At 45.4% G+C, this 27,974-nt stretch overlaps 1 protein-coding gene across 3 annotated transcripts in view; it reads left to right on the forward strand.

Annotated features, from left to right (window-relative positions):
- Positions 1 to 27,974, forward strand: part of LOC144763565 (uncharacterized) — an 803,973-nt gene that overhangs the window by 358,947 nt on the left and 417,052 nt on the right. For all 3 annotated transcript variants that reach the window (XM_078649286.1, XM_078649284.1, XM_078649285.1), the window contains one exon: positions 8,484 to 8,575. In XM_078649286.1, coding sequence (XP_078505412.1) covers positions 8,484 to 8,575 — 92 coding nt within the window. The remainder of the gene's footprint in view (positions 1 to 8,483; positions 8,576 to 27,974) is intronic.

Below are 27,974 nucleotides of genomic sequence, written 5' to 3' on the forward strand. Positions count from 1 at the left end.
CTTCCTATTTATTCTTATGGTGTGCAGTCCAAACTAAGCGGTCTCCCTTCTAACATCTCAAAGAAGCAGCTCCACTGAAATTTGGGATTCTGAAGCTGTAGCAGAGGTAGTTATTCAAACTCCTAATGTGTCCCTGAGTCCGCTGCAGCAGGGGATCTTAAATACTTTGCTCCACACTCAGTTAAAATTGGTACACCTCACCTTACCTGTATATACCCCCATCAAATATGGGCTTGAAACCATTTAGTATGTGGAAACCCAATTAATACAGCAAGATACTTAACCACAATCCCCTTCTCTAAAGAAAATACTATAGCTCTAGAGAATTCTCCACTTGTTGAGAGGATTGATCAATCTCTTTGGGGCAAAAGGATATGTCTGAGAACAGCAGTGTGGAATTTATTGAAATCCAGAAAATCTTTGCTGCTTGACCATCTTCTGTTTACAAGGAAGACAACATAAGACCAATGTTGGGGGCGGGGGGTTGGCTCACATAGGCATTCACGGGTCCCCATCCTTCCTTTTTTGGAGTGGAGTTTTATATAATGCGAACTTGTCCCAAAGGGATCAGAGCGCTTTACATGAGCACCAGTTGGGTTACAGATGGACACATTCAGTTTTTGTTAGGCATGGAGAGATTGAGTGATTTGCCCACAATCACAGGATGTTGAGCGTCCCTGCTGAGACTCAAACCGGGTTCCCCAGCTCCAAGGTCAACTGCCCTAGCCGTTAGGCCACATCCATCTCGCATCTCTTTTTTTTTTAATGCTGAACATGTTTAAAGCCCTTGAGTTTTGTCTAGTTCATCCAAAATGCATTTTCTCAAATTGTACTATTTTGAAGAATGTTTACGCTCTTTGAGGGTATAGAATCCTCTGGGAAAAATGTATAATATTCCAGTAAACCTACATTCACCTGTTTTGTATTGAATGTAAGTTTGATAATTCAAGGCAAAATGTGAATTAAAAAAACACAGATCAAGAGCTTGTTTCCCTCAGTCTTTTTTAAATGGTTTGCAAAGAGAGTGCAACCTAATATAGAAGAACTGAACTCTGATCGCCTTTGCAAAGTTAATAATGAATTGAAGAGTGTAGGGAACAGAAGATTTGAGCAGACTCAAATTTGTGTGAAGGACTTCGATTTTGGGTTTATCTTCATAAATACCAATGGGCAATGCTTAATTTGTAAAAAAAAAAATAAGTGCCAGGGGTAAAGGTTTGTCCAGACGGCCACCGCCGGTGCAATCTAAGGTATAGGGTGTGGGTGCTGAATATCAAGGCTGTGTAATTTTAATTCCACCTCTTGCCTCATCCTTCAGCTGCAGCCTTCTTTGCCAGTCTGCTGGGGTGGGACTAAGTCCCCCAGTGCTCCAAGGTGCACAGGCCATTTCCAGGTGAAGGAACGCCATAAAAATATCAGAGGCATCCCGCTGAGTGGAAGCCTCATCCTTTAGCTGAAGCCTTTGTTTGTCAGTCAGCTGGGGTGGGACATACATCACTCAGCCTTCCAAGATGCACAGGCATTTTCCAGGCACAGGAGCCACATAATTACATCAGAGGTGTCCCGCTGAATGGGAAGTGTGGTTCTTGCCCGGATGCACACCGTGCCAAGAGTGGGCCGATCTAGGCCTGACCGAGGCTGGGCTCCTTCTTTTGGCCTTGCGATTTAGACCCAAAAGAAAAGCTGTAATTCAAAGGAGATTAAAGTCGGGCACCAGAAGCATGACACAATCGGGGAAAAAGGTCACCTGTAGTAAGGTCTCCGTAAGGGGAATCCCCACAACAATTGACTCCTTTTAGGCAAGAGCAGTAAGCATCATTTCTAATGAGATTGATTTAGCAGAGACGTTTGTTGTTGTGGTGCACAGGAGTAGCTCCTCTCTACTGCTGGTTTAAGGGATAAGGAAGATGTGAGGGCTAAACCATTTGATGTAGCCAGCTCTGTTGCTGTGATCTCAGCTCAGAGTTGTTTTGGCGAGTCTTGATGTATCTAAGCCTAAGGAAGACGTTTTAGTTCTTTTATTACTAGCACTCCCACTATACGTAAAATGCATGCGGAAGTCCAGGCGCACTGTAGACTCCTCTTTTCCATTTATTTCTTTAATGTCAGACTTGGGTGTTAAAAATTTCACTGAGATACACAGGACTTTGCTTGGGACAATGTGATTTAAACATTTTCAGCAATTCTGAATGAGTGTTTCAATTCCCTAAGAGAGCCTAACTGGAGGCAGTAGTTGGGTACGTTCTGACTGTATGTTAAGAAGAGCAGAAGGCATTATAAGGCTTATATATTTGTACATATTTGCCTCTCTGGGGGGGATAACACTAGTGTCCCAACAAAGGGAAAAGCTCACAGAGATCAGGAAGATTTTTACAGCCTGATAAGCTCCTAGACATTACTGCTCATTTATCCAGCTTACCTAGTCTCACTGCACCCTCTTAAGTATTGCCTAATGTATCAAGCAATCTCCAATCCTCAATAGAGCCCTCCCAGCCTCCCGTGATTAACCTCCCACCTGCTTGCTGTCCTTGTATTGTTGTTTTGGCAGGCGCTCCCCCAGTATAAAATCTCGCTCAGGAGTCTCATATTCAACGGGACGCCCCTCGGGGCAGCCGTGCGCTATAGAAGAGATCTAAACATAACATAACTTCAAAATAACAAGGCGTGCCATTGGTTGGTTAAACACTCAAATTTTAATGTGCAAGATTATAAAAACATATTAATGGTGCATTAGGTAGCTTGGGTTGGTCCCTCCTGCACGTCCATTCAAGGGGATTGTATTATTAATTTTGCGTACACAATGATTGTGGGGAAAATCCCGTCTTGGCTTTCTCAACCCTTGGTTAAGGACAATACTGTTTTGGAGGGTGTTGATATGGTCCAATACCTGGAAGGATGGCTCAGAGATGTGGTTGCACCGGAGGGCCTGTCAGTGTTATACACCTTGGAGAGGGCGCAAGGCGTCCCGGCCGCCTGCCCCGGGGAAGCCCCCACGCCCAGTGGTAGCCCGTCTGCTCGATTTCAAGGACAGAGATATACTGTTGCAGAAGGCATGCACTGAGAGTCCATATGTCATTGAAAATAACAAGGTATCTCTCTTCCCTGACTATACATTGGAGGTTCAGAGACGCCTCACCTCCTTATTAGAGGTTAAACGAGCCTTGCACGATGAAGGGAGCCAATATTCGTTGATGTTCCCGGCCCGACTACGGATAGTACTGGATGGGAAGACACACTTTTGCAAGGACCCTAAGGCAGCTTGGTAATGGGAATATGATGGAAGGTCGGCCTGAGACTCTCTCGAAGGTGTCTTGGCCAGCAGCTAGAGAGCCCAGGAAACTTTTGAGGAAACGTCAGCAGCGAGGAAGCCGAGCCTATCGCGGACAGTGCAGGGGAGAATGGAAGCACTACAGGCAGTGGTGATAATGATGCAAGGTGGACGGTCGCCATCGGATGGTGGAGCGGACTCGCAGAAAGGGTTGAAAGAAACTGACTCTGATGCCTCCTGCAGTGAGAGTCTCCACCTGCTAATTGTGAGTCTAAACACCGCGGATGATGTTATTTAAACTGGGCGGCGGATTTCGGTCTCCTTCATGCTTTTTCTCCAATGTCCTCCTCTCATGTACTGTTGTTCTGTCCCCCTCCCCATTGGTAATGTCTTGTGATCATATCACTGTTTCCTTTGCAGGGGATCGGGGAGGGGTAGCGAAAAAGGCACGGTGCACCCCTGGGTGTGGGCTGGACCGGCCTATCTAGGATGGTGCACGCTGGGAGTTTACTGGTGCTCTGGTTGGACACCCGTACTGAGGGCCACACTCCCCTTAGGTCCTAGCTTTGGACCTTCTGGGTAGGTCCTGACGTGCGTGGTTTTGAGCCTTGCTTCACCATTTAAGTTTAGTATGTTGCAGTTCTGGGAGTTGTTATGTTGGGTTTGTTGTGACATGCCAGGAGGTCCACAACATGTAAGCAGATTGGTGCTCTGGGGGGGCTAGTGGGAGAGGGTATTACAGATGATGGCCAGTAATACAAGTCAGGCTGAGGAATTTAAGTTTTTGACTTGGAATGTCAGGGGGCTGGGTTCTCCTTCCCAGTGCTACAGTATCCTGAATTACATAAGACGGTGGGGAGCACATGTAGTGCTGCTGCCGGAGACCCATCTCACAGAAGTGGAAGTGACTAGGTTGCGACGTAGATGGCGAGGGCAGCTATTTGCAACTACGTTCTTTGCTTTTGCAAGGGGAGTGCTTGTGTGGGTCAGGTCTGGGGTTCCTTTTCAGGTCTCCTGGAAACTCATAGATGCAGAGGGGAGGTTTGTAGTGGTCGTGATCAGATTTCCTTTCTAGGACGGCTTTCTAGAGCATTGGCAGGAGTGGCACGTGATGATTTGATTTTAATTGTGTGTGTGACTTAGACTGGGACAGATCTACTCCCCCCGCTAAGAAGAACAGTAGCAACTGCTATGGCCATGGGCTTAAGAACTGGGAAAGGGGGTGGGAATTGATAGATGTTTAGAGACTTCACAGCACGCTAAGAAGAGAATAGTCTTACTATTCCTCCCTGTATGATCTACATACAAGATTGGATATGTTCTTATGTTCAGATAGATTGGCTCCGCTGCTCTCCGCGGCTGAACACCTTGGTTGATCCCTTTCAGATCACATCCCTCACTCAATACGATTCGACAAGATGACGTAGAGGCGTAAACCTTTGGCAGAGCTTTTGGAGGATATATTAAGGGCATGGGACACGCGTAAAAGCCAGATCAGGACTCGCAAATGAACACACCTGACTCTGAGGGATTGGGGGAGTCGCACAACTCCTGAGTATTAGATGTCTATTGTAATCTTGATGTGTGCATGTAGATGGGAACCCCGGGGGAACAGGTTTGGTTGACCCTCCTGTATCAGGCCACTATTTGGGTATCCCCCTTAAGGGGTTTGTAGCTGCTCATTGCTCCTGTATGTTGTGGGTTCTTTGAGTGGTCCCCACTTCCTCCCCCTCCCTCTGGAGGCCCCCTGGCTGATGTAATTGTTTTCAATAACGATATTGACTGTGGAACCCTGGTAGTTTTACAGTTGTTCCGTGTGCATTAAGTTTAAGGATGCACTGAGTTTGTTTTTCTCTTTCCTTTTTTCTTTTTATTCTGTTTTTTCTCGTTCCTATATATTTGGATTGAATTGTCATAGGGCATTTCTGTATGCATTGCATTCTAAATACATGACTATCTAAGATGGGTTGGGTTCCTAAAGAATCCAGCCACTCCCTCTCTCGTACTTTACTGTAGCGAGCATACCATACCTTCTGAATATGGAATTGTTGTGACAGTGAACTCAGTGGACATATGCTAGTAATCTCCACGACGTAGAGGATATATATATTCTTGTGGATATGTAACTGTATTGATTATGATGTAATTTTTTCTAAATGCCAATAAACTATTTTAAAAAAAGGACAATGCTGTTTGTATTCTTCCTCTTGTTTATTTTTTTACAGACCTCCCAATTCCGAAACTCATGTCGTACTAACTCTGGGCCCGCCAATTTGCTCAATCCCTGATAATGTTAATCTAGGGTGTAGTAATCGATTTGCTCCTTTAGCGAATCTTGATGATCAGGATTGACAGCTCATGGGCCCACAGTATATGGATTTATGCACTAGACCTAGAGTAGGATTCTGGGGCATCAATTTAATGATCAGCCAAAGAACAGTGTCATGGTTACTGCCACCTCCGTTACTATGGCCACCACAGTTAATGCTAATCTGTAAAAATCTAAACACCCGGTTTGTTGGTTTTCTAGTGGGGTAGCAGTATGAGGGAGAAATAAGTAGTCACAATTGTGTTGCTATGATTAGCTGGAATGTAGCTGGGCTTAAAAGCAAGATTTCCAATGTCATATTGGCTTTCCTTTATTAATACCTACAATTTTATTGTTCTTCAGGAAACTTGGGCGATATCACCTATAGTATGCAATGGTTTCATGTTTTTTTCCTGCACGGCTGTTGCCTCTCTTCGTGGTAGACCTAAAGATAAACTCCATCTCAGACTCACTGTGACAATTGTGAATACGGGTAGCCCTGCTTATAGAGGCTTTGTAAATTCAAGACTGTAAGAGTTTTTTTAGTTTTTATTTGGTTACTTTTTTATAACAAATATTTTTTTAATTCCTACATTGGTTTATTTCATGAGTTGTTTGAATTCATTGAAGCCCTGAACCCTATAAGTAAGGATTATGCATCCCAACCATGGATTTCAATTTGTGGAGACTTTAGTAAAAGATGGGATGCAAATCTGTAGAATCAAGTTCTTGAAGCTCTGGCTTGGATACTGCAGTGTGGGATGTTAGGGGCTTGTAATGGAGAGAGTTAGTTGCCCAATTGGATCTTTTGGAGATGGGGAAGTATTTCCAGAGGTGCTGTCCCGGCAAGCCAACAGGTGAGGGGCAAGCATCCATCATTGACTATTTATTTGCTTCTAGAAGCTATTTGCAGTGGTCTTTATGTGGTGATGTGGAAGAAACCCAATAGAGTGACCATGTTTTACTAGTTGAAGGAGCCCTCCCGTACGACACGGATAAAAGACCGTCAACATATGACTACATTAGTTCATACACTAATGATGGCTTAAGGTTAGTGTGGCATCTCAAATATTCTGCAGCTGTGTTAAATGGTTTACTATAAAAGAACCTCTAAATTTATTTGGCCTGTTAAAATGAGGGGCCAGCGGATGAGTTATTCCAATGCCATCAACCATTGTGTTTTATTATTAAGAGTTCATTATTGAAACCCCGGAAACCTGTGTCTGACCATCCTTGCTGATTTGATGGGAACTGTTCAGCTGCAAACCGTATTTGGATAAGTTAGCTGGGTCTCTTAGGGATATAGGGGCAATGCGAGAGGCTAGGAAGATGTATTATTGACTGATAGAAAGGAATCATGTATTGTTCTAGTAGGATTGGGAAACGCTTGAATTGACTGCTGCACAAAATACCAGTAAGGTGTTTTGGAGAATAGTAAACAGGCTTTCTCAGCGAGATGCCCCCTTGAATTCCAGCCTGAACAATGATATTTCTGGACAGGATGGATTGAGCATGTTACCAGCATACATTATCTTGAAAACAATGGAGTATGTGAGGATGCATTGCATCCGTTTCTTTTCCTCCTCATCCTGTTGCAATTTACCATCCAGGCAGTTGAAATGGCCATCCGAGCAAGCGTCGGTGGTAAGGTGCCGGGCCCTGATTTGATCCCCAAGAACTTTTTTGAATGTAACTTTGATTTGTGGGGACCACAGCTGACAAATCTATTTCATAATTCCCTATATAATAGGATTCCAGAGTCCTGGTCCTTTTCTATGATGGTGATGATTTTTTAAAAAAGCGATAGGGGGGTCACCTAAAAGTTATAGGCCAATTTATTTGGTGGACAGCTCCATTAAGATTGTGGGGAGGATCATTTTCAATCATTTACAGTCATGTGCTATGATAAATAAAATACTGTATTGTTAATAATGAATTGAGGAGTGTAGAAAGCAGAAGACTTGAACAGACTCAAATTTATGTAAAGGACTACGATCTTTGGGTTTATCTTCATAAATACTTATGGGCAATGTTTCATTTGTTAAAGAATAAGTGACATGAGTGAAGGTTTGCCAAGACTGCCGTGGTCAATGCTATCTAAGGGTCAGAGTGTGGGTACTGAATGCCAAGGCTGTGTAATTTTAATTCCACCTCATGCCGCTTTTATCAATCACTAGACCCATTCTGCCTCATCCTTGCATGTTTTTTTTTATCCTTGACTTCTCCATTTGTCACTGTTTTCCAGTCTTATTTCTCCCTTTTCTGTTTTTCTTCTCTCTAAGTGCCGGTCCTTAAAAATAGGTTCAAGTGGGTTACACCTGCAAACACACCTAAAATTGAGCATGGGCTGATGGATATTTGAAGGACCATTAAACCAAGGTTGTGGTAGAGACAGAACCTCCACTGTACAGGCCGCAGAGAGATGTTAAACCATTTTGTGAGAAATATTTCTGCATCTGAAGTTTGTATTGCAGGAGCATCTTCACTCAACTACTACGTGAATCTTGAAAATCGATCCAATTGTCAGAGTCCAGAATTGCATGTTGAAGGTCCCTGATGCACTTTGAATTTTCTTTCACTGCCTGGAGAACTTGTGATCGTTTTTTTTTTATCTTCAGCAAATGTGAAACCAGTGGACATTTTATTTGTGGAGATGCTGTTAATTATGCAGCCCTTCAGATACCATTATCATGGGCTTGATGTTGCTAAAAGTGTGAAGTTCTTGTTACCATTCACCTGTGAACAAGGTTCTTTAGTGTTATTTCAGCTCCCTTTACAATATGCCTCAATATTCTGGGAAATTTTGAATAAGTGCAAAGAAATGTGATGTAGGAGGCAATATTGCTAAATTGTTACTAATTGCCCATGACTAGTCACATTACTTTTTGATTTCTTTATTTATTTCAGAGAGCTCAGCCAGAAGAACTAGTATTGCTTCAAAACCATGCAAAGTTGACTGCAGAGAGCAAAAATGCTCAGTCTTTGGATAAGCCTGAACAGTAAGACTTTTTTTAATTTGTGTACTGTCAAAGAGTATTTTTATCTGGCAGACTTTCCATACAACATTTGTTTTGGTAGCTTTATCTTCTGTTATACCCATTGGTCCAACTGCCTGTGTGACCCTCTAACATGTTCTGCTTATGACCTTTAGCTATCTGCAGTAAAATTTGGGCATATTGCTGGGTACTGCACTTGGAATTTGGATGTACGTAGTGGAAGTTGTCTATAGAACCTGTTCTGTAGCCAGCTCCTGCACCATGTCACAGATGTTTCCAAACCCTAAAAATATATATATATATTCTCAAAGCTCCAAATTACCCGCAGGCAAGGCAGCACACTCCAGCAGCTTGCCACGAGCATATTTCATGCAGCAATAGTAAGGGTAAAAGCTGCACTCCGTCCTTCTGTAATTACAGTCAAAACAAGGTGGGCATGTCCACTCCATGAATCTCCTGTCGAGCCTCTGATGAGGACATTAGCCCAGAAACGCGTCAGGCTTCATTATGCAACAAGAGGACTGTAATTACAGAAGGACGGAGTGTAGCTTTTACCCTTACAATTGATGCAAGAAATATGCTCGTGACAAGCTGCTGGAGTGTGCTGCCTTGCCTGCGGGTAACTTTGGAGCTTTGAAAATGTACACGGCAGTGAAGGCGCGCGTGAAGGCGCGCACCAGCCCATGTCACAGGGGGCCACGAGTCTCGGAGACTCCCGAGACCCATGTGGACCAGCAACAGAGGATTGATGGCTCACCCGCCCTTCGGGGCCCATCCAGGGCACCTAATACAGTTTCATTATTGTGGCGGACACGCACTGCATGGCCCATAAGCCTTTGCGTTTATTACCTTGAAAGCAGCCCATTTGAGGGGGGTTAAAAACAAGGTGGGCGTGTCCCTCCACGAACCCCTGTCGAGCCTCTAAAAATTTTTTCAAACATTTAAATGCAATAGAATGGCATACATTATTAATGGTGGTTCATTGGTTTTTGTACCACAGTGTTTCACTACTGGTTCATTTATTTAAAAACGCTCTTCTTCAGTAAGAGGTAAGTAGTGGCAACAGAGTGGAAGGGCAGTTGAGTTGGAAAAAGGGCAAAAAAATGGGTGCTACAACTGAACATTTTTTGTTATTTCCACAGCTGTGAGGTCCTGATGAGAACTCCCTACCAAGTAGGAGTTCCAAACGCATAGACCGTTAGTTTTTACGCCATAAGATCTCAAAATTGTGAATAGCATTTAAATGAGAAGCAGCAGAAAAACATATTGTCTATGGTTTTGTATATATGTTTCATTGAATCCTTATTGTAATTAGATTCTTGTTCTTGGGTGTGAGATTGAATGCATGAATGGGGGATGTATTGACTGATTATGAGTGATGAATGATCTGGAATATGTATAGTTTTATTTCTTATTGCATTGTATAGATTGTATATGTTGGAGGTTTTTGAAAAATTGTTGAAATGCTGTAATTTTTTCAAAAAAATGTACTTTAAGTAAAATGAAAATATTGATTTATTCAGATTGATTTGAAAATCTTGTTCCCATATTTGGTTTAATTCCAATGTGTCGTGATAAATGAGAAGAAAGTGAGGATAACAGTATTGGCGATTGTTCTGTTTATTATTAGGTCAGTGGCTTGGCCTTACTGTTGGGAGCCCATACCCAGTAGTGATTTCTAAGGTGTTTGCAGGCGGATGCCTGTGTGGTTGCCCTAGCAGGTGACTTTTGTGTAAGGAGTAGTGAAAAAGTTGGTCCATTAATGCAGGTTTGAGGTCCTGCGTCGTGTGATTTAGATTAATTTGTGTTTGCCTTGCGGCCTTTTTTGGTAGTTCTGCCGAGTCTTGTAGAGTTGTGTTATGTCAGACAATGAAACCTTCGTGTATAGCTAGACCATATCAAGAAATTATCTGCCCCCCCACTTTTTGCCTCTGCTGCACTGAGTGTCTCTGCACAAAATCAGAACGAAACAGACAAACTGGTTAGGCTGAAGAAAAAACAAATACGTACAGATCTCCATGGCCACTTCCTCCTGCAACAACCATCCCGGGAGGCCTTCAAATAAAAAATGTACCTGTAATCTTTACTGAGGATCCCATTTATAAAAAAGGCTACAGCTACATTGAAACAAAGTGCAGTCAGGATCTCATGGTACTAACAGTGGAAACGGCACAAAAATTGTCGAAACTACAATTGGAAGAAATTGGAAGCCTGCAAACCGCCATCTCTAAAAATCAACAGATAACTGACGCTAATGTATTACTCGATAAGGTGGAAAAAGAGATTGGCGAATTTAAGGATTATACAATTAATCAGAAAAGTAATCAGTTCGAAAAGGACAAAAGAAATTTTAGCCTAGATAAAGTTTATCCTTATTTACAGGCGGACTTTTACTCAAGACCAGAGTCACGCAAACTCCTTAAAGAATATCAAGGGAGGTAATCCAATGATTTCATCACATTTTCTGAGACCTCCTCCTCCAGGAGCGGGAGTGAAGGAGAAAATCCTGAACCCCGCAGAAACATTAATAGAAGAGGAGCCTATCAACAGCAACAGGTTCCTTTTTTAGGAAGGGGCCAACCGAAACCCAGAGGCAGGATACAGTACAATCAACAGCCATGTGAAATGTCTACTCGTCGACACATCTACAAGAATTAAAAACCTCACCAATCTATAATCTTTCAAAAAAGATTTTAACTAAAGATGAACAAAGTATCCTACAAAAAGGCTCACGTTTGTTCCATCCAAAAAAACATATTTTCTAAAATTGAAAACTGAGGCAATACAATTCTGCAGAAAAATCAGGTTAAAAACATTCTTTGCACAAAACCCTTTTGAGCCAGTAATTGAAACTACTGGTTTAAGGAACAAGTCACCCTTCTGCCCACCCTCTAATAAAATTCCAAAGGAAGTCTAAACCTTTGAAAGGACAATCTTATCAGCGATAACTGACATGGAAAAAAGGAAAAAATGGATTAAATATAATACAACAAAATCAGAATCGGAGGCATTGATGAATCTAAAGAAGGACGCATTGGTTATGATAAAGCAAGCCGACAAAGGAGGCGCAATAGTTGTATGGGATAGAACATTATACACTATTGAAGTAAAAAGACAACAGGATGATGAAAAATGCTACAGAAAAATAAATAAAGATCCAACATCTGAACTAAAGAATCAGCTATATTCGATCCTAGAGGATGGCAACAAAGAGGGTTTCTTAGGAAAAAAAGAATTGGAATATCTGAAGATAAAGAACCCTCGGATACCACTTTTTTATGTACTACCGAAAGTACATAAGAGTGAGACCGTACCACCCGGGAGGCCAATAGTCTCCGGGTGTGAATCCTTGATGGAGCCTCTAGCCAAATTTGTCGACTTCTTTCTAAAACCATTTGTAGTTAATGTAAAGTTCTTTCTTAGAGACACAACAGACTTCATCAATAAATTAACATCAATCAAATTTGAAGAAAATCTTAATTTTTTGGTGACAATGGATATGGTGTCACTGTATACCCAAATCCCTCAAGATGAAGGCATCCACGGCCTGGAATCTTTTCTAGAAACACGTGAGAGGCCACAAAAGGTGCCTACCGACTTCATTATCCAACTGGCCAGCTTTGCCCTGAAAAAGAATTCTTTTAACTTTTATGGCGCATTCTATTTCCAAACAGGTGGAGTAGCCATGGCTTGTCCATTTGCTCCTGAGCTGGCCATATTGTTTATGGCAAGACATGAGGAAACCTGTATTTATCAAAACAACCCCTATGCTGAAATGATTTCAAATTGGAGTTGGTTTATAGACGACGTTTTCTTCATCTGGACTGGGAATGAGGAAGATCTTAAGAAATTCCGTGGTTGGATAAACAACCGAACACAGGAAATACAGTTCAGCATCCACTACTCCAAAAACCGAATGCCATTCCTCGACGTCGAAGTTTATCCATCAAATGGAGGCTTGGCGACAACTCTTTAAAAAAAAAAAAGAGAGACTGACCGGAACATAAAACTGCATTTCACAAGCAACCACCCCCGCAGTCTTAAAGAGAATTTACCTGGTGGTCAATTTTTACGGATCCGGCGGAATTGCCAATATAAAGACGAATATGAATTCCATGCAATCAAATTAATGGAGAATCTATCAGAACGAGGGTTTCCAAGAAAACGGTTAAAAAGATCACTTAAACGAGCGTGGTGGACCCCCCGGGAATGTCTACTAGAGAAAAAACCAAAAAAAGAGATGGAAAGGATTGTTTGTGTATCCACATTCTGTCCGAGTTCTAACTGGCATTTGGTTAAAAACCTTCATGAATCATTGAACAAAGTACCACTGTTCGCATTCCGGAAAGACCAAAGCATTGCAAATCAATTGGTAAGGGCAGCCCTTCCGCAAAAAGAACAAGCTACAATGAGATATTTCCTAGTACTTCACCAATTAAAGGTCATAAAAAATGTGGAACGTGTATACGCTGTGCCACTAAAGAAGAAGGGGATGTTTTTAAACATAAAGACATCTCCTGAAAACACGAATCTTTTACAAACTGTAAATCTAGGTTTGTAGTTTACGGGGTTAAGTGCCCGTGTAGTCTGTTATACATCGGCAAGACCAACCAGGAAGTAAGAACTAGAATAACCCAGGATCAGAAAAAACATCCTGACGGCCCCACTAGTCAATCATTGGCACTTGATGAAACACACAGAAACTGACCTAAATCGGACAGTCATTTCGACAGTGGAATGTGATTTCAGAGGGGGTGACTTGGACGCCAAATTAACAAGACGGGAGGCTATGCTCATTGTAAAGTTCAACTCCGCACTAAAAGGCCTTAATGAACTGACGGAAATCTATAAATTAAACTGATGCATTTTCTCAGTCTGGACGACAACTAACCATTCTGAGACCTCAGCCTGACAACTTAGCCTACCTCAAATATGAATAAGCCTACACCGCCAATCCATCATATCGATAAGCGGTTTTGAGAACAAGCACTACAATCCTCAAGCAACCCAAAGAACACGCCATTCAGAAATGCAAAACATTTTGACCAATATCTTATAATATTCTTGATTCAATCGTGCCATTTAGAAAAACATGCAAAACAACCACTTGTCTATAATAAATATTGGCAGCATGAAGAATATATGATTAGCCAATCATACCATGCTACCACCAAAATACGAGGAGTCTGAGTAGAACATAACGACACTTCGAGAACCACAATTCCCATAAATTACCAAGAATGCAACGTTTCTCAACAACAAACAATTTTTGCACGGACTAATTGACAGGATCTAGTTTTTGATGTGATGCATTGGAAAATCATTACGTAGCCCCAGAATGACCAATATAAGACATTCTAAACATGCTTGATATTGTTCAAATAAAGTTTGAGGGCAACGAAACTACACTACCCAGAACCCCACCAAACCAGGAAGTGTTCCATATAGATCACTGACACACATGCGCCTTTAGCGTATTGAATTCAAAATGTACTGCGGACTGAGACGTGCCCCCCAACCACTCCAGAAAGGTAAGATGATGGGAGAGAACAGCTTAAACAAACCACATTTATTAGGCCTCTGACATGACCACATAGTACAAGCTGTAAAAAGAGCTTTCCCAAAACAGGTTTCACTCGGAGTTGGCACCTATGATCCAAGAGAGGCGACACCATTGTAAAGTAAGTCTCCGGGGGGCAGCTACTTTCCTGTCTCAAATGCGCATTACAACAGGATTAGTTCAGTATATTAATCGGGCACATAAATGTCTTTTTCAGGTCTCCATATATGCTTTCAATCTATAGATGTCTCCATGACGCGTGGGCTCGATGTGAGTATGGTTTGAGAACCCAATTTTTTTTTTCAAACATCGGAAATGCAATAGAATGGCATACATAATTAATGGTGGTTCATTGGTTTTTGTACCACAGTGTTTCACGACTTCATTTATTTAAAAAGGCTCTTCTTCAGTAAGAGGTAAGGAGTGGCAACAGAGTGGAAGGGCAGTTGAGTTGGAAAAAGGGCTAAAAAATGGTTGCTACAACTGAACATTTTTTGTTATTTCCACAGCTGTGAGGCCCTGATGAGAACTCCCTACCAAGTAGGAGTTCGAAACGCGTAGACTGTTAGTTTTTACGCCATAAGATCTCAAAATTGTGAATAGCATTTAAATAAGAAGCAGCATAAAAACATTGTGTCTGGTTTTGTATATATGTTTCATTGAATCCTTATTGTAAATAGATTCTTGTTCTTGGGTGTGAGAGTGAATGTATGAATGGGGGATGTATTGACTGATCATGAGTGATGAATGATCTGGAATATGTACAGTTTTATTTCTTATTGCATTGTATAGATTGTTTGTATATGTTGATTGTAGGTTTTTGATAAATTGTTGAAACGGTGTAAATTTTTTCAAAAAAATTTACTTTAAGTAAAATAAAAATGTTGATTTATTCAGATTGATTTGAAAATCTTGTTCCCATATTTAGTTTAATTCCAATATGTTGTGATAAATAAGAAAGTAAGGATAACAGTATTGGCGATTTTTCTGTTTATTATTAGAGCCTCTGATGAGGGCATTAGCCCAGAAACGCGTCAGGCTTCATTATGCGAAACGAGGACTGTAATTACAGAAGGACGGAGTGTAGCTTTTACCCTTACAATTGCTGCGAGAAATATGCTTGTGACAAGCTGCTGGAGTGTGCTGCCTTGCCTGCGGGTAACTTTGGAGCTTTGAAAATGTACACGGCAGCCCAGCCGTGAAGGCGCGCACCACCCCATGTCACAGGGGGCCATGAGTCTCGGACACTCCCGAGACCCATGTGGACCAGCAGCAGGGGATTGATGGCTCACCCGCCCTTCGGGGCCCATCCAGGGCACCTAATACAGTTTAATTATCATGGCGGACACGCACTGCATGGCCCATAAGCCTTTGCGGGTATTCACCTGAAAGCAGCCCATTTGAGGGCGGTTAAAAACAAGGTGGGCGTGTCCACTCTACGAATCTCCTGTCAAGCCTCTGATGAGGGCATTAGCCCAGAAACGCGCCACGCTTTATTATGCGACACGAGAACTGTAATTACAGAAGGACGGAGTGTAGCTTTTACCCTTACAATTGCTGCGAGAAATATGCTTGTGACAAGCTGCTGGAATGTGCTGCCTTGCCTGTGGGTAACTTTGGAGCTTTGTGAAGATAGATAGATAGATAGATATCCGTAACCTCACTAATGATATGGGGAGGCCCGAGTTCAATGTTAAACCAGACTCTTTACATACCATATCTAGGAAAGATTTAAAGGCATTCTGTTGGTATCATTTTGATACCCTAAGATTAGGAGTGGAGTTAAACAAGAAAACTGTAGTACAACATCAACTTACCCTGGTCTCAGCCTCAATTCAACCCTACCTGGTCTGGTGCCAAGAGGGGTTTGATAGGTGCATCTTGACCAGATTCAGATTTCACTACTACTTTTGTTTAATTACTTTTCCTAAAACAAATGACTGGTCCAGAAAACTCCGCAAATGTCCGTGCGATAACCTATCTGATAAAACTACATTGTAAGTGATATTTTTTTGTAAGTTTTATTTATCAGAAAGGGCTAGATGGAGCAAACCTTTCCTAAAGCAGGGCTTATGGCGTCAATGTCGCCCGGCCCTATTGTTTTTACAACTTCTAAATGACATGTATTGTGTTGGCATAATAACTGGTTTCTTAAAAAGTATCTTGAGGAAAAGGAAAAGTTTAATTTGTTTTTAAAATTTTTATGGATGTATAATTGACATGAATTGTAATTTGTTTGACGGTATCAATTATTGAATGAATTGTCGCTTTTATGATTTTATAAAACTGTGAAATCGAATAAAGCTTTTCTACTACTACTATATATCTATCTCCATCCATCCAACTGGCGCCGGTCGCCAGTAGGGAGTTATAGTTAGGACCTCATTTGTATTCGAATAGTGTTTTTTTCTATAGTCCATATCTTTGGCGCCGTTTGAGGTATTTTCACAATTTTTTTTAACTAATGCCCGCGCTGGTCAGCTCCTGTCCTGAGAGTTTCATCAAGCGGTGGGGCAAGAAAAAAGGGGGTCCCAAAACACGTTTTTTCCATGTTAATTACCGTAGGAAAAATTGGAACAGGCTACTGCTTGAACTGCTGAACGGAATTACACCAAATTTGGCAAAAAGGTAGCCTTTGGTTCAGAAAGAGACCTTTGTTTTAAATGGTGCAAATCCGTTCAGTAGTTCCAGAGAAATTTAAAAAAGGAAAAAATATTGATATCTGAGAACCAAGGAGGGTTTGCAAACCCTCCTGGGCATGAGCTTTACTCTGATTGATTGGCTGCCAACAATCCAAACCAGGAATTGTTGGCAGCCATCTTGTGGCTCTGTAGAACCCAGTCACAAGAACTGTGGGGGCATTAGGGCTCCCCCCACTGTCCCCAACAGACAAGACCAGCCCGGCCCAGGGGATGGGGTCCCTGGTGCCTGAAGTGTAGGGTGACCAGATTTCCAAAAGAAAAAACCAGGACATGTTATAAATATAGAAGTAGGACTACATTTTACACTGGTGGCTGGCTCGATATTGGTGGAGGCCGTGACCTTTGACTACAGTGAGCAGGGTCATGTTGGTGGTTTGGACACTCTGTTGCCCCCATGGATGGCATAATGACATTCTTGCTGCCTTGAAGAAAGATAAGGGAAATCCCGAGAGAAAATGTCCTGAGGACCTCAGGACACAAGTGGACTTAATCCTCCGAGCAGTAGTGCTACAGAAGCTGTGTTTGCAGCGTGGTGTGAAAAGGGGTGTATACAGTCAGTAATGCACCTACTAAATCATCTATTCAGACACTCATACACCCACTCATACTTCAGTACACCTTGGCATATATATATATATAAACATATTTAAACATTACAGAAAGACACAATCACTGGATGATGTCATCAGTGATGTCATTGAGCATGTCATGAGTCATGTAATATGTGACGTCATCAGCAGTGCATTGTGGTTGCACAAGTTATAGGTAGCTCTACTAACTATAACAGCTGAATTTCTCTGGTTTGGTACCAGTGAAATGTCCAACTAACTATAACGTCTCTGAATCCTAAGGTGTTTAATTGAATGTCTAAGGTTTTTTAAATGCTAATTTATAGCTGCTATAACCCCCCTGAAACTTATAGTTTTTTCAGTGAATATATATATATATATATATATATATATATATATATCACAATCCACCTCCAGTGATAACTGAAAGAAGGAGCCACAAGCGAGGACTGGATAGAGAGGTTTCTTTATTTGCTAGCAGGTGAGGCGTGATGCATTTCGGCGTGAGCCTTCCTCAGACGCCCCTGCTTAACTGAAAGTTCATGCGCCCAGCTAGTTAAAGTCTCTGCAGCACTCCCATAATTGATAGGAGCACGCCTCCCCCAACCATGTGATCGTCGGTTGTAGTGTGGAGTGGCAAACACTACAACTCCCAGCATTCTTCGTACCTGGGCTGAAAATACGTGGGGAAACCAAGGTGAAAATCTTGTGTTTTCAGGCGTCTGCAGCACTCGGCGAGCTTCCAACAGTTTTTAAAAGCGTAAGAACCCCTCGAGTCCCCGCTGTACCGCTTCAACCTGCAGGGTACAGGTCCGCCAGGTCGTGGGTCAGTAACAGTGTACTAATCACCATCCGTGAAATCACAGATTGCCATTTGCGCAACGTCCCGTGCTTTCCTGCTTTGCTGTAGGTGGGCTGCCATATGTCAATCACTTGACGAAAGAAACTGCTTGCGCAGGCACCAGGATTAGGCAGCCAACTTTCCAAAGCGGGAGCTCCTTGACGTGTCTCTGGACGACACGGACAATATCACAATCCACCTCCAGTGATAACTGAAAGAAGGAGCCACAAGCGAGGACTGGATAGAGAGGTTTCTTTATTTGCTAGCAGGTGAGGCGTGATGCATTTCGGCGTGAGCCTTCCTCAGACGCCCCTGCTTAACTGAAAGTTCATGCGCCCAGCTAGTTAAAGTCTCTGCAGCAATCCCATAATTGATAGGAGCACGCCTCCCCCAACCATGTGATCGTCGGTTGTAGTGTGGAGTGGCAAACACTACAACTCCCAGCATTCTTCGTACCTGGGCTGAAAATACGTGGGGAAACCAAGGTGAAAATCTTGTGTTTTCAGGCGTCTGCAGCACTCGGCGAGCTTCCAACAGTTTTTAAAAGCGTAAGAACCCCTCGAGTCCCCGCTGTACCGCTTCAACCTGCAGGGTACAGGTCCGCCAGGTCGTGGGTCAGTAACAGTGTACTAATCACCATCCGTGAAATCACAGATTGCCATTTGCGCAACGTCCCGTGCTTTCCTGCTTTGCTGTAGGTGGGCTGCCATATGTCAATCACTTGACGAAAGAAACTGCTTGCGCAGGCACCAGGATTAGGCAGCCAACTTTCCAAAGCGGGAGCTCCTTGACGTGTCTCTGGACGACACGGACAATATCACAATCCACCTCCAGTGATAACTGAAAGAAGGAGCCACAAGCGAGGACTGGATAGAGAGGTTTCTTTATTTGCTAGCAGGTGAGGCGTGATGCATTTCGGCGTGAGCCTTCCTCAGACGCCCCTGCTTAACTGAAAGTTCATGCGCCCAGCTAGTTAAAGTCTCTGCAGCACTCCCATAATTGATAGGAGCACGCCTCCCCCAACCATGTGATCGTCGGTTGTAGTGTGGAGTGGCAAACACTACAACTCCCAGCATTCTTCGTACCTGGGCTGAAAATACGTGGGGAAACCAAGGTGAAAATCTTGTGTTTTCAGGCGTCTGCAGCACTCGGCGAGCTTCCAACAGTTTTTAAAAGCGTAAGAACCCCTCGAGTCCCCGCTGTACCGCTTCAACCTGCAGGGTACAGGTCCGCCAGGTCGTGGGTCAGTAACAGTGTACTAATCACCATCCGTGAAATCACAGATTGCCATTTGCGCAACGTCCCGTGCTTTCCTGCTTTGCTGTAGGTGGGCTGCCATATGTCAATCACTTGACGAAAGAAACTGCTTGCGCAGGCACCAGGATTAGGCAGCCAACTTTCCAAAGCGGGAGCTCCTTGACGTGTCTCTGGACGACACGGACAATATCACAATCCACCTCCAGTGATAACTGAAAGAAGGAGCCACAAGCGAGGACTGGATAGAGAGGTTTCTTTATTTGCTAGCAGGTGAGGCGTGATGCATTTCGGCGTGAGCCTTCCTCAGACGCCCCTGCTTAACTGAAAGTTCATGCGCCCAGCTAGTTAAAGTCTCTGCAGCACTCCCATAATTGATAGGAGCACGCCTCCCCCAACCATGTGATCGTCGGTTGTAGTGTGGAGTGGCAAACACTACAACTCCCAGCATTCTTCGTACCTAGGCTGAAAATACGTGGGGAAACCAAGGTGAAAATCTTGTGTTTTCAGGCGTCTGCAGCACTCGGCGAGCTTCCAACAGTTTTTAAAAGCGTAAGAACCCCTCGAGTCCCCGCTGTACCGCTTCAACCTGCAGGGTACAGGTCCGCCAGGTCGTGGGTCAGTAACAGTGTACTAATCACCATCCGTGAAATCACAGATTGCCATTTGCGCAACGTCCCGTGCTTTCCTGCTTTGCTGTAGGTGGGCTGCCATATGTCAATCACTTGACGAAAGATATATATATATTCACTGAAAAAACCATAGGTTTCACACCAGTTATAGTTAGCTGGAAATTTTACTCGCATAAAACCAATGAAATTCCCACGTTATAGTTAGTTGGACTCACTATAACTTGCGCGTGCAATGCACTGCTGATGACGTCACATATTACATCACTCATGACATGGTCGGGTGGCGTGGCCAGTGGCATGAAGGAGTGAGACGTGTCTCGGCTCGGCTCCCGGCCCGCTGCATAAATCCGGCGATCATTTTCACCTCAAACTTCGTTAAAAACTATGCAACTTCCACCGGCAGCTTTGCGGATGTGCTGACCGCGATAGAGCCGAGTGATTTGCCGATAGAAGCCCGAAAACTGCCAGGGAAGGAGCGGCGATCGGAGCGGCGCTGCGCAGGCAAGATGGCGCCTGTGGAGCCGCGAACTGCCTAGCCCTGATCCGAGCTGAGCCGCGGCGCACCGGCCTGCGGAGCCCGCCTGCGGACGGCGTCGAGAGACGGGGAGACCCGACCGAGACAGAAACGGGCGCCCGCTCGGCCCCCCCCACACCCGGTGAGTGCCTGCCTGGGTGGTGTGGAAGATCGGCCTGGTGGCGGACTCTGCCCCGAGGCGGGGAAGCCGGGACCTGGGCTCGGCAGTGCCGCCGAAGAGGCCGCGGAGAGCGTCGCTTGCCCCCCCTTCTCCCCCCTGTGACTGCGGGCGGTGGGGCGAGCCGGAGTGCGACTGAGGCCCCGTTGCTGTGGGGGTGAGAGGGGCCTGATCAGTCAGCGGCCCCCAACGTACCGGGCCCTGGGTCACCACAGACAGCCTGCAGCTACCGGAACAGACTTGGACTCCCGAGGGTCCCCCACGCTCCGCCGTGAGTGCTGCCAGGTACGCTCATTCCGCTGGAGGGCAGGTCTGCCGTGGAGAGCCCTCCCCACCTGCCTGACCCCTGATCCCCCCCCGGCTGCGTTAAACGGTGGTGCCTAGTGCTCGGACACTGTGTGGAGGACGGGCGTGCTGCGGGAGAGTCTCTGGGCCTGACCCCCGCCCAGTGTGCAGTCCCCCCCCTCCTGAACATTGTATTTGACCGGTGGAGAGATATGGGGAAACGGGATCCGCCTGCACGGGCTGCTAGGCAAGAATCCATTGAACACTATACTATGACGAAATCGCAGAAAGAGCCGCCCCAGAATCCCCCGGAAAAACACGCTGATATGGGTGTGCTCCTGGAGGCGATTCAGGCCTCCAGAATTGATATTAAAGACTCCAGAGCAGCGCTGGAAACTAAAATAGGCGAAGTGGGATCCGAAGTGCTGTTGTTGCGCCAGGACTTTCGCAACCTTACGGAGGGGGTGACTACAGCGGAATCCAGAATCAGTGAAACGGAAGACTCCGTCACGACCCTCCGCAGGGAAATGGCGGAACTGCAGGCGTCACACCGGCAATTGCTCTGGAGGGTGGATGACGCCGAGAATAGGGCACGACGGAATAACCTCCGCTTCGTGGGCTTTAGGGAGGGCATTGAACGGACAGACACGGCGGCCTTCCTTCAAGACTGGCTGCGTACCACCTTCCCACATACCCAGTTCTCTAACTGTTTCGTCATTGAAAGAGCGCACAGGGCACTGCTGGCAAGACCGCCGGAGGAGGCGAGGCCGCGGCCGATCATTGCGCGCTTTCTGAACTACGCAGACAGAGACCTCATCCTCCGTGAAGCCAGAAAGGCGGGTGAACTGAACTTCGAGAACTCGCACATCATGATTTTTCCGGACTATAGTCAGGATGTCCAGAAGCTGAGAAGGTCATATGACTCGGTCAAGGCGAAACTCCGAGACCTACATATCTCGTATATGCTGCTCTTCCCGGCTAAGCTGAAGGTGATGTTCAAAGGCAAGTCGCACTTCTTCAACCGCCCGGAAGAGGCCTGGCAATGGCTGGAAGAGAGACCCCTGCTCCGAGAAGCTGAGGAGAAGGGCCGCAGGATCCGAACGGAGCTCGCGGCAGCTAACTTTCGGAGAATCTCACTGAAACCCCCGAGATCCCAAATCCCGCGAATGCGGCGAGGCTCACAACCGTCTCACTATCTGAACCCCCGCTTGGCTGGACGAGGAATAGAAGAATGCGAGGCCTCCTCCGCTACATCCGGACATCGGGAGACAAGTACCGGGGGACAAGCTCCCCTGCACTCATCGGACATGGGAGAACTGGACAATGGGACACCGTCGGAGCTGGATGAAGCAACGAACCGCTCGACACATCCGCTGGAGGTGCTGATCCGGTAGATGGAGCAGGGGGCGACTGGCGGAACAGAGGAGCAGGACATTGATACACAAGACTCACAGTCGTGAAGAGGTTTGGGGCCAACATCCGTATCGGCAGCACGCCGATGCTGATACCAAGCAAGTTGTACTTACTTTTCTTCTTTTCTTTCATTGACTCGATCAGTTACTTGAGGGTTGCTGCTGTGAGACATATGGTCTGGTTCGTTCCAGATACGATAGGACTCTGAGCACAACGCACTCACAGGGTCGGCAGCCCTTGTGGAACTCTCGTTTGAACCCTGGGGTTAGTTTGATATAGGTTCTGGTGGGTGGGCGACAGACCTTTACCGCCTGAAAGTCCTAGTTGTTCATGGTTGCATGGATGGGCTGGATGGGGGGAAAAAGTGGGGAGGGGGGGTGGAAGGGGGGGAACAGTTACTACAGTTTTTTGCGGGGAGTGGGTCTTGGTTGGGGAGTAGGGGGGATATGTTGGTTATCTGCAGTCAAGTGGTCTGGTACCTTGTGAAGTCTTCTCGTACTGGAGGTCCCCTGACCTCAATGCCCGGATGGCAAAAAAAATATTGACATATGCTATGGGTACTGGAAAAATACAAGTCCTGACATGGAATGTGAATGGTCTGGGTGACAAAATAAAACGGGGATTGGTGAATAACTATCTAAAGAGAATAGGCCCGGACATCTTAACTCATCTTAAGGGCACGGCCTGTGCATTCCTAGCGAGGGGTATGTATAAAGTGCTGGGACATGCGGGCTACACGACTGGCTCCAGGGGGGTAGCGATTATTGTTAAGAATACTTCCCCATTTCGTATCACCCGTACATGGGGGGACCCACTGGGAATGTGTAGAGGGGTACAGGGGACTTGGCGTAGGCGCACCTACACTCTTGTTTCTGTGTATGCACCCCCGCAGTTACAGGCAATGGCGTTGAAGAAGCTAGCGACCATACTCCTAGACACCTCGGACTCTATACAGTTAGTGGGAGGCGATTTTAATGATGTGATGGATAAGGGTTTGGATAGATCAGGGACGCCCAACACCCGTGGACTCCGGACTCCCCTCGCACAAACAATGTCCGAAATAGGCTTGACCGATGTTTGGCGGCTGCTACACCCAAACGCTGCTGCATACTCCTTCTACTCGGCTGCGCACAAGGTGTTTTCTAGGCTGGATTATATCTTCACACACAGGCAGGAACTTACCGTGGAAGACACGGCAGAATACCTGGCGAGGGGTCTCTCTGACCACTCGCCACTCCTAGTGTCGATGGGCCGCCCTGGGTACCGAGGTGAGGCCTCGTGGCGTCTCGCCACCTGGGACCTCACAAATAAAGCAGTACTTAAAGGCATTAGAGCTGATGCACGGGTTTACTTGGCCGAAAATGACGGATCGGTGGATTCGGCAGTGACCCTATGGGAAGCACTGAAGCCAGTACTGAGAGACAGAATAAACGGTAGATTAGGGGAGGAGAAGAGAAAACGGCAGGAGGAGGTGGGGAATGTTGAGCGGGAGATAGTGGAGCTAGAGAGAGAAGACCTACGTACTAAATGCACCACGGTACTTCGTAAACTTCTAGACACCCAGAGGAGATATCGGGAACTAGTCTCAGAGGAGGCTAGAATGCAAAACCTGGCGACACTTCACCGATTGTACGACGTGGGGGATAAGTCGGGCAAACTTCTGGCGTGGCTTAGTCGTAAGGAGAGAGCGGCGAGATGGGTGGATGGAGTCATGGACGAGACAGGGAGAACGGTGTGCTCAGACCCCCAAATTGCAGACACGTACGTGTCTTATTATGAGCGCTTTTACGAAGCCAGACCATTGGGCACGTGCGAAGACGCCCTTCTCTACTTGTCACAAGTCGCTCTACCTGTGGTGGACGATGTGGCCCTACCAGTGCTGGAGGCCGACATCTCCCTCGAGGAGGTGAAAGCCGCCATCTCCGGACTGAAACCGGGCAAGGTTCCGCGGCCGAATGGCTTCCCTCCGGAATTCTTTAAGGGTACGGCTGATATCCTAGCCCCCCACTTGAAAAACCTCTTTACTGAGGCGTGCCGGGAGGGAGGCCTGCCGGCTGACCTCGCCATGGCGACCATAATCCCGATACATAAGGAGGGCAAACCACGCGAGGATTGCGCCTCATATCGACCCATTTCCCTGTTGAATACGGAGGTGAAGATCCTGGCCACGGTATTGGCGCGACGGATGAAGACAGTAATGCCTGACCTGATACACCTAGATCAAACTGGCTTCTTGCCGGACCGGGCCACGAAATTCAACCTCAGACGCACACACAACTGGCTGCAGGAGGTGAAGGATAGGGAACCGCCACACTGGTTCCTTTCCTTAGATGCCGAGAAGGCCTTTGACTCAGTGCACTGGCCGTTCCTAGAGGCCGTGCTGCAAAAATTTGGCCTCGGCCCAAAATTCCGTGCATGGGTCCGCCTTCTATATACTAACCCACGCGCCAGGGTGAGGGTAAATGGTAGGCTCTCTCGCGTAATTAATATTCAAAGAGGCACCCGACAGGGCTGCCCTCTATCGCCGCTTCTTTTCACACTAACAATTGAAGTGCTGGCGGCCAGGATTAGGCAAACCCACAAGATCTCAGGTTTCCGGGTCGCTGACACGGACGAAACGCAGGAAAAACTATCCCTGTACGCGGACGATGTCCTTTTATACATCACTGACCCAAAGAACACAGTGCCCGAATAGTTCAGAGAGCTGGAACGCTATGGCAGTTACTCCGGTTATGCTATCAACTGGCACAAATCTGTCCTCTTTGACCCCAAAGGAGATACCAGCGGAGAGGCGCTTCCAGATAAGCTGGTGGTATCTGAGGCAGGCTTTCAATATCTAGGGGTATACATCACGCTAGACAGGCAACTGTCGCGCCGCAACAATGTAGAGAGGATACTCGTGAACTCCGCATCGGATATGGATCGTTGGCGACAGCTCCCCTTGACGCTCCTGGGCAGAGCGGCAATGTATAAGATGATAATGTTACCCAAGTATTTATACGCCTTGCAAAATGAATATTATATGCTCCCAGACAGCATACTACGTAAAATTCATGCGGACCTTCGAGCTTTTATATGGTTGGGCAAGCAGCCGAGAGTAGCGTTGACCACACTCCAGCGCCATCAATATAGTGGTGGAATCTCGCTCCCTAATCTTGAAGCCTACTATTGGGCGGAACACATATCCCCCATTAACGACTGGCTCCACGCTCCGGTGGACCACCCCACATATGCGCTGGAGCGAGACAAACTATCCCTGCATAATCTGTTGTCGTATTTATATGGAAGATCAGCGACGAAATTGCTGCTCCCAGCCACAAGCATCACACTCCGAGCCTGGAGAATGGCCACAAGACGCACAGGGTGGGATAAGCGGCCTACCAGGCAGACTCCGCTCTGGCACTGTAGGTGGCTCCCCGAGCTGCATAAACTTACCGGATTTAAGAGATGGGATGATATTGGGATATCCACGATCGGAGATGTCGTTGCTAGAGGAGAATTGAAACCCTTCGCGACCTTACAGGCGGAATATGGTCTCCTTCGAATACAGTTTTATAAATACACCCAATTGCAACATGCGTGGAGGGCACAGGCTTTGAATCTTGAAGGCCTTCCCGAGTATGCCCCGCTGGAAGGTAGGCTACTACAGGAACGGATACCGAATAAGGCTGTATCACTCACATACAAAACACTTACCAATAACATGCTGGGGGACCTGGCAAATCTTAGAGACAACTGGGAGAAAGATGTGGGCACACTTGAGGATATAGACTGGGACACAGTTCTAATGCACCCTAGGGAGGTGGCTATTAAATCCCGGCTCCGTCTTATTCAGTACAATGTACTACACAGAACATACTTCGATAGGGTGAGATTATTCAAAATGGGGAAAACCTTAGATGACAAATGCCTAAGATGTCAGCTTGAGGGAGGGGACTTCTTTCATGTAATATGGGCATGTGATAGAATACAATCCTACTGGACCCTCATATTTACTGAACTTAAAGATGTCTTATCTGTGCCGCTTGAACAGGAGCCCAAGCTAGCCATCCTGGGAATGACTAATGATGTTGATCTCCCGCGCCCTCTGCTGGTGTTCCTGACCTTGGCGCTGGTAGTGGCGAAACGGGACATAGCAAAATATTGGGGGGCAGGGACTGTACCTGCTGTGGAAGAGTGGGGGAGAGGGTTGGACCTTTATATGTCAGCGGAACGGGTGACGTTAAAGCAAGAGGTTGTCCGAATAAGTTTAAAAAGGTCTGGTCGAAATGGAGACACTATCACGGGTTGGATGGAGGGCTGGGAGTGGGAGGCCCATGATCACGACTGATGCTGAGGGGGGGTCGAGAGAGAGCTGCGGTGCCCGTCATGAGTTGAACCTGATGGAACAGACACACATGGATGGACAAACATTACTTATACTAATTGTCTACCGGGCGGGGTGGGGGATGGGGACTGAAGGATATGGGGCCACTGATATGACTGCGCAGTTAAGTTCTGAACAAGAGTTGTTACTCTGATTTTCATGCATACTATGCTGTTTGTTCTGGGGGAGGGGGGGGAGATAACAGAAAATGCAGATGCCTAGATGGTTTACATGAGTGTCTCCTCTGTTAAGTTGCCAGTGTGTGGAGGAAGGACCACTGATTATTTTGTTGTTGTACGTCCTGGAGAGACTCGGAGGGCACTGGTTCTACTTTGAAGTGTACTACTGTTTTATTTTGAAATGTGTATGATAATGCGGATCTGATCCCATCTGAGCTTCTGCAATAAAAAATTTATTTTAAAATAATTATGTGTTATATATGTATATGTAAAAGTTGATGGAAGAATAAATGTTTAAATAAGTGTTTACATGGATGTTTTTAAAAAAAAAATTGATTGGTTAACTGGCTTATTAAGTGTATCTTAGTGAATACATATATTAGTGAGTAATGTTTAAATATTTAAATATATGGATTAGTGTTTCACTTTGTGTATAAGTGGCTGCATGGGTTGGTGAGTAGCTACATATGTAGGTATATGGGTTATTAGATGTTTTTCTTAGTATCAGTATGAGTGTTTGTATGGTTTGGTGGGGGTATTACTTAGCACATAAATGCATGAGTGACCGACTCTCTGTTTGTATGTGTTTTGAAGACCGCATATGTGCAGGACTGTATGGGTGGATGAGTGTATATATGTGTTAGTGACTGAATGACTGTCTCACTAGTGTCTTTATCAGTAACTACATATGTTTTAATCTAATATATGTGAATATTGATGTCTATAAGTGAGTATATGTGAGAGTAAGAAATTGTAAGAGTATGTGTTTCTATAAGTGATTGTTTAAGAGTAAATATGTGTAAGCTTCCTTAGAAGTAAGGTGGTAGTGTGTGTATAGCTGTATATGCAAATAAATGGATGTTCAATAGTTTATTTGCATGTGTGAGTATGTGTGTGAGTAACTTTTGG

Source organism: Lissotriton helveticus, chromosome 6 (assembly GCF_964261635.1).
Source record: "Lissotriton helveticus chromosome 6, aLisHel1.1, whole genome shotgun sequence".
Classification (NCBI taxonomy): domain Eukaryota; kingdom Metazoa; phylum Chordata; class Amphibia; order Caudata; family Salamandridae; genus Lissotriton; species Lissotriton helveticus.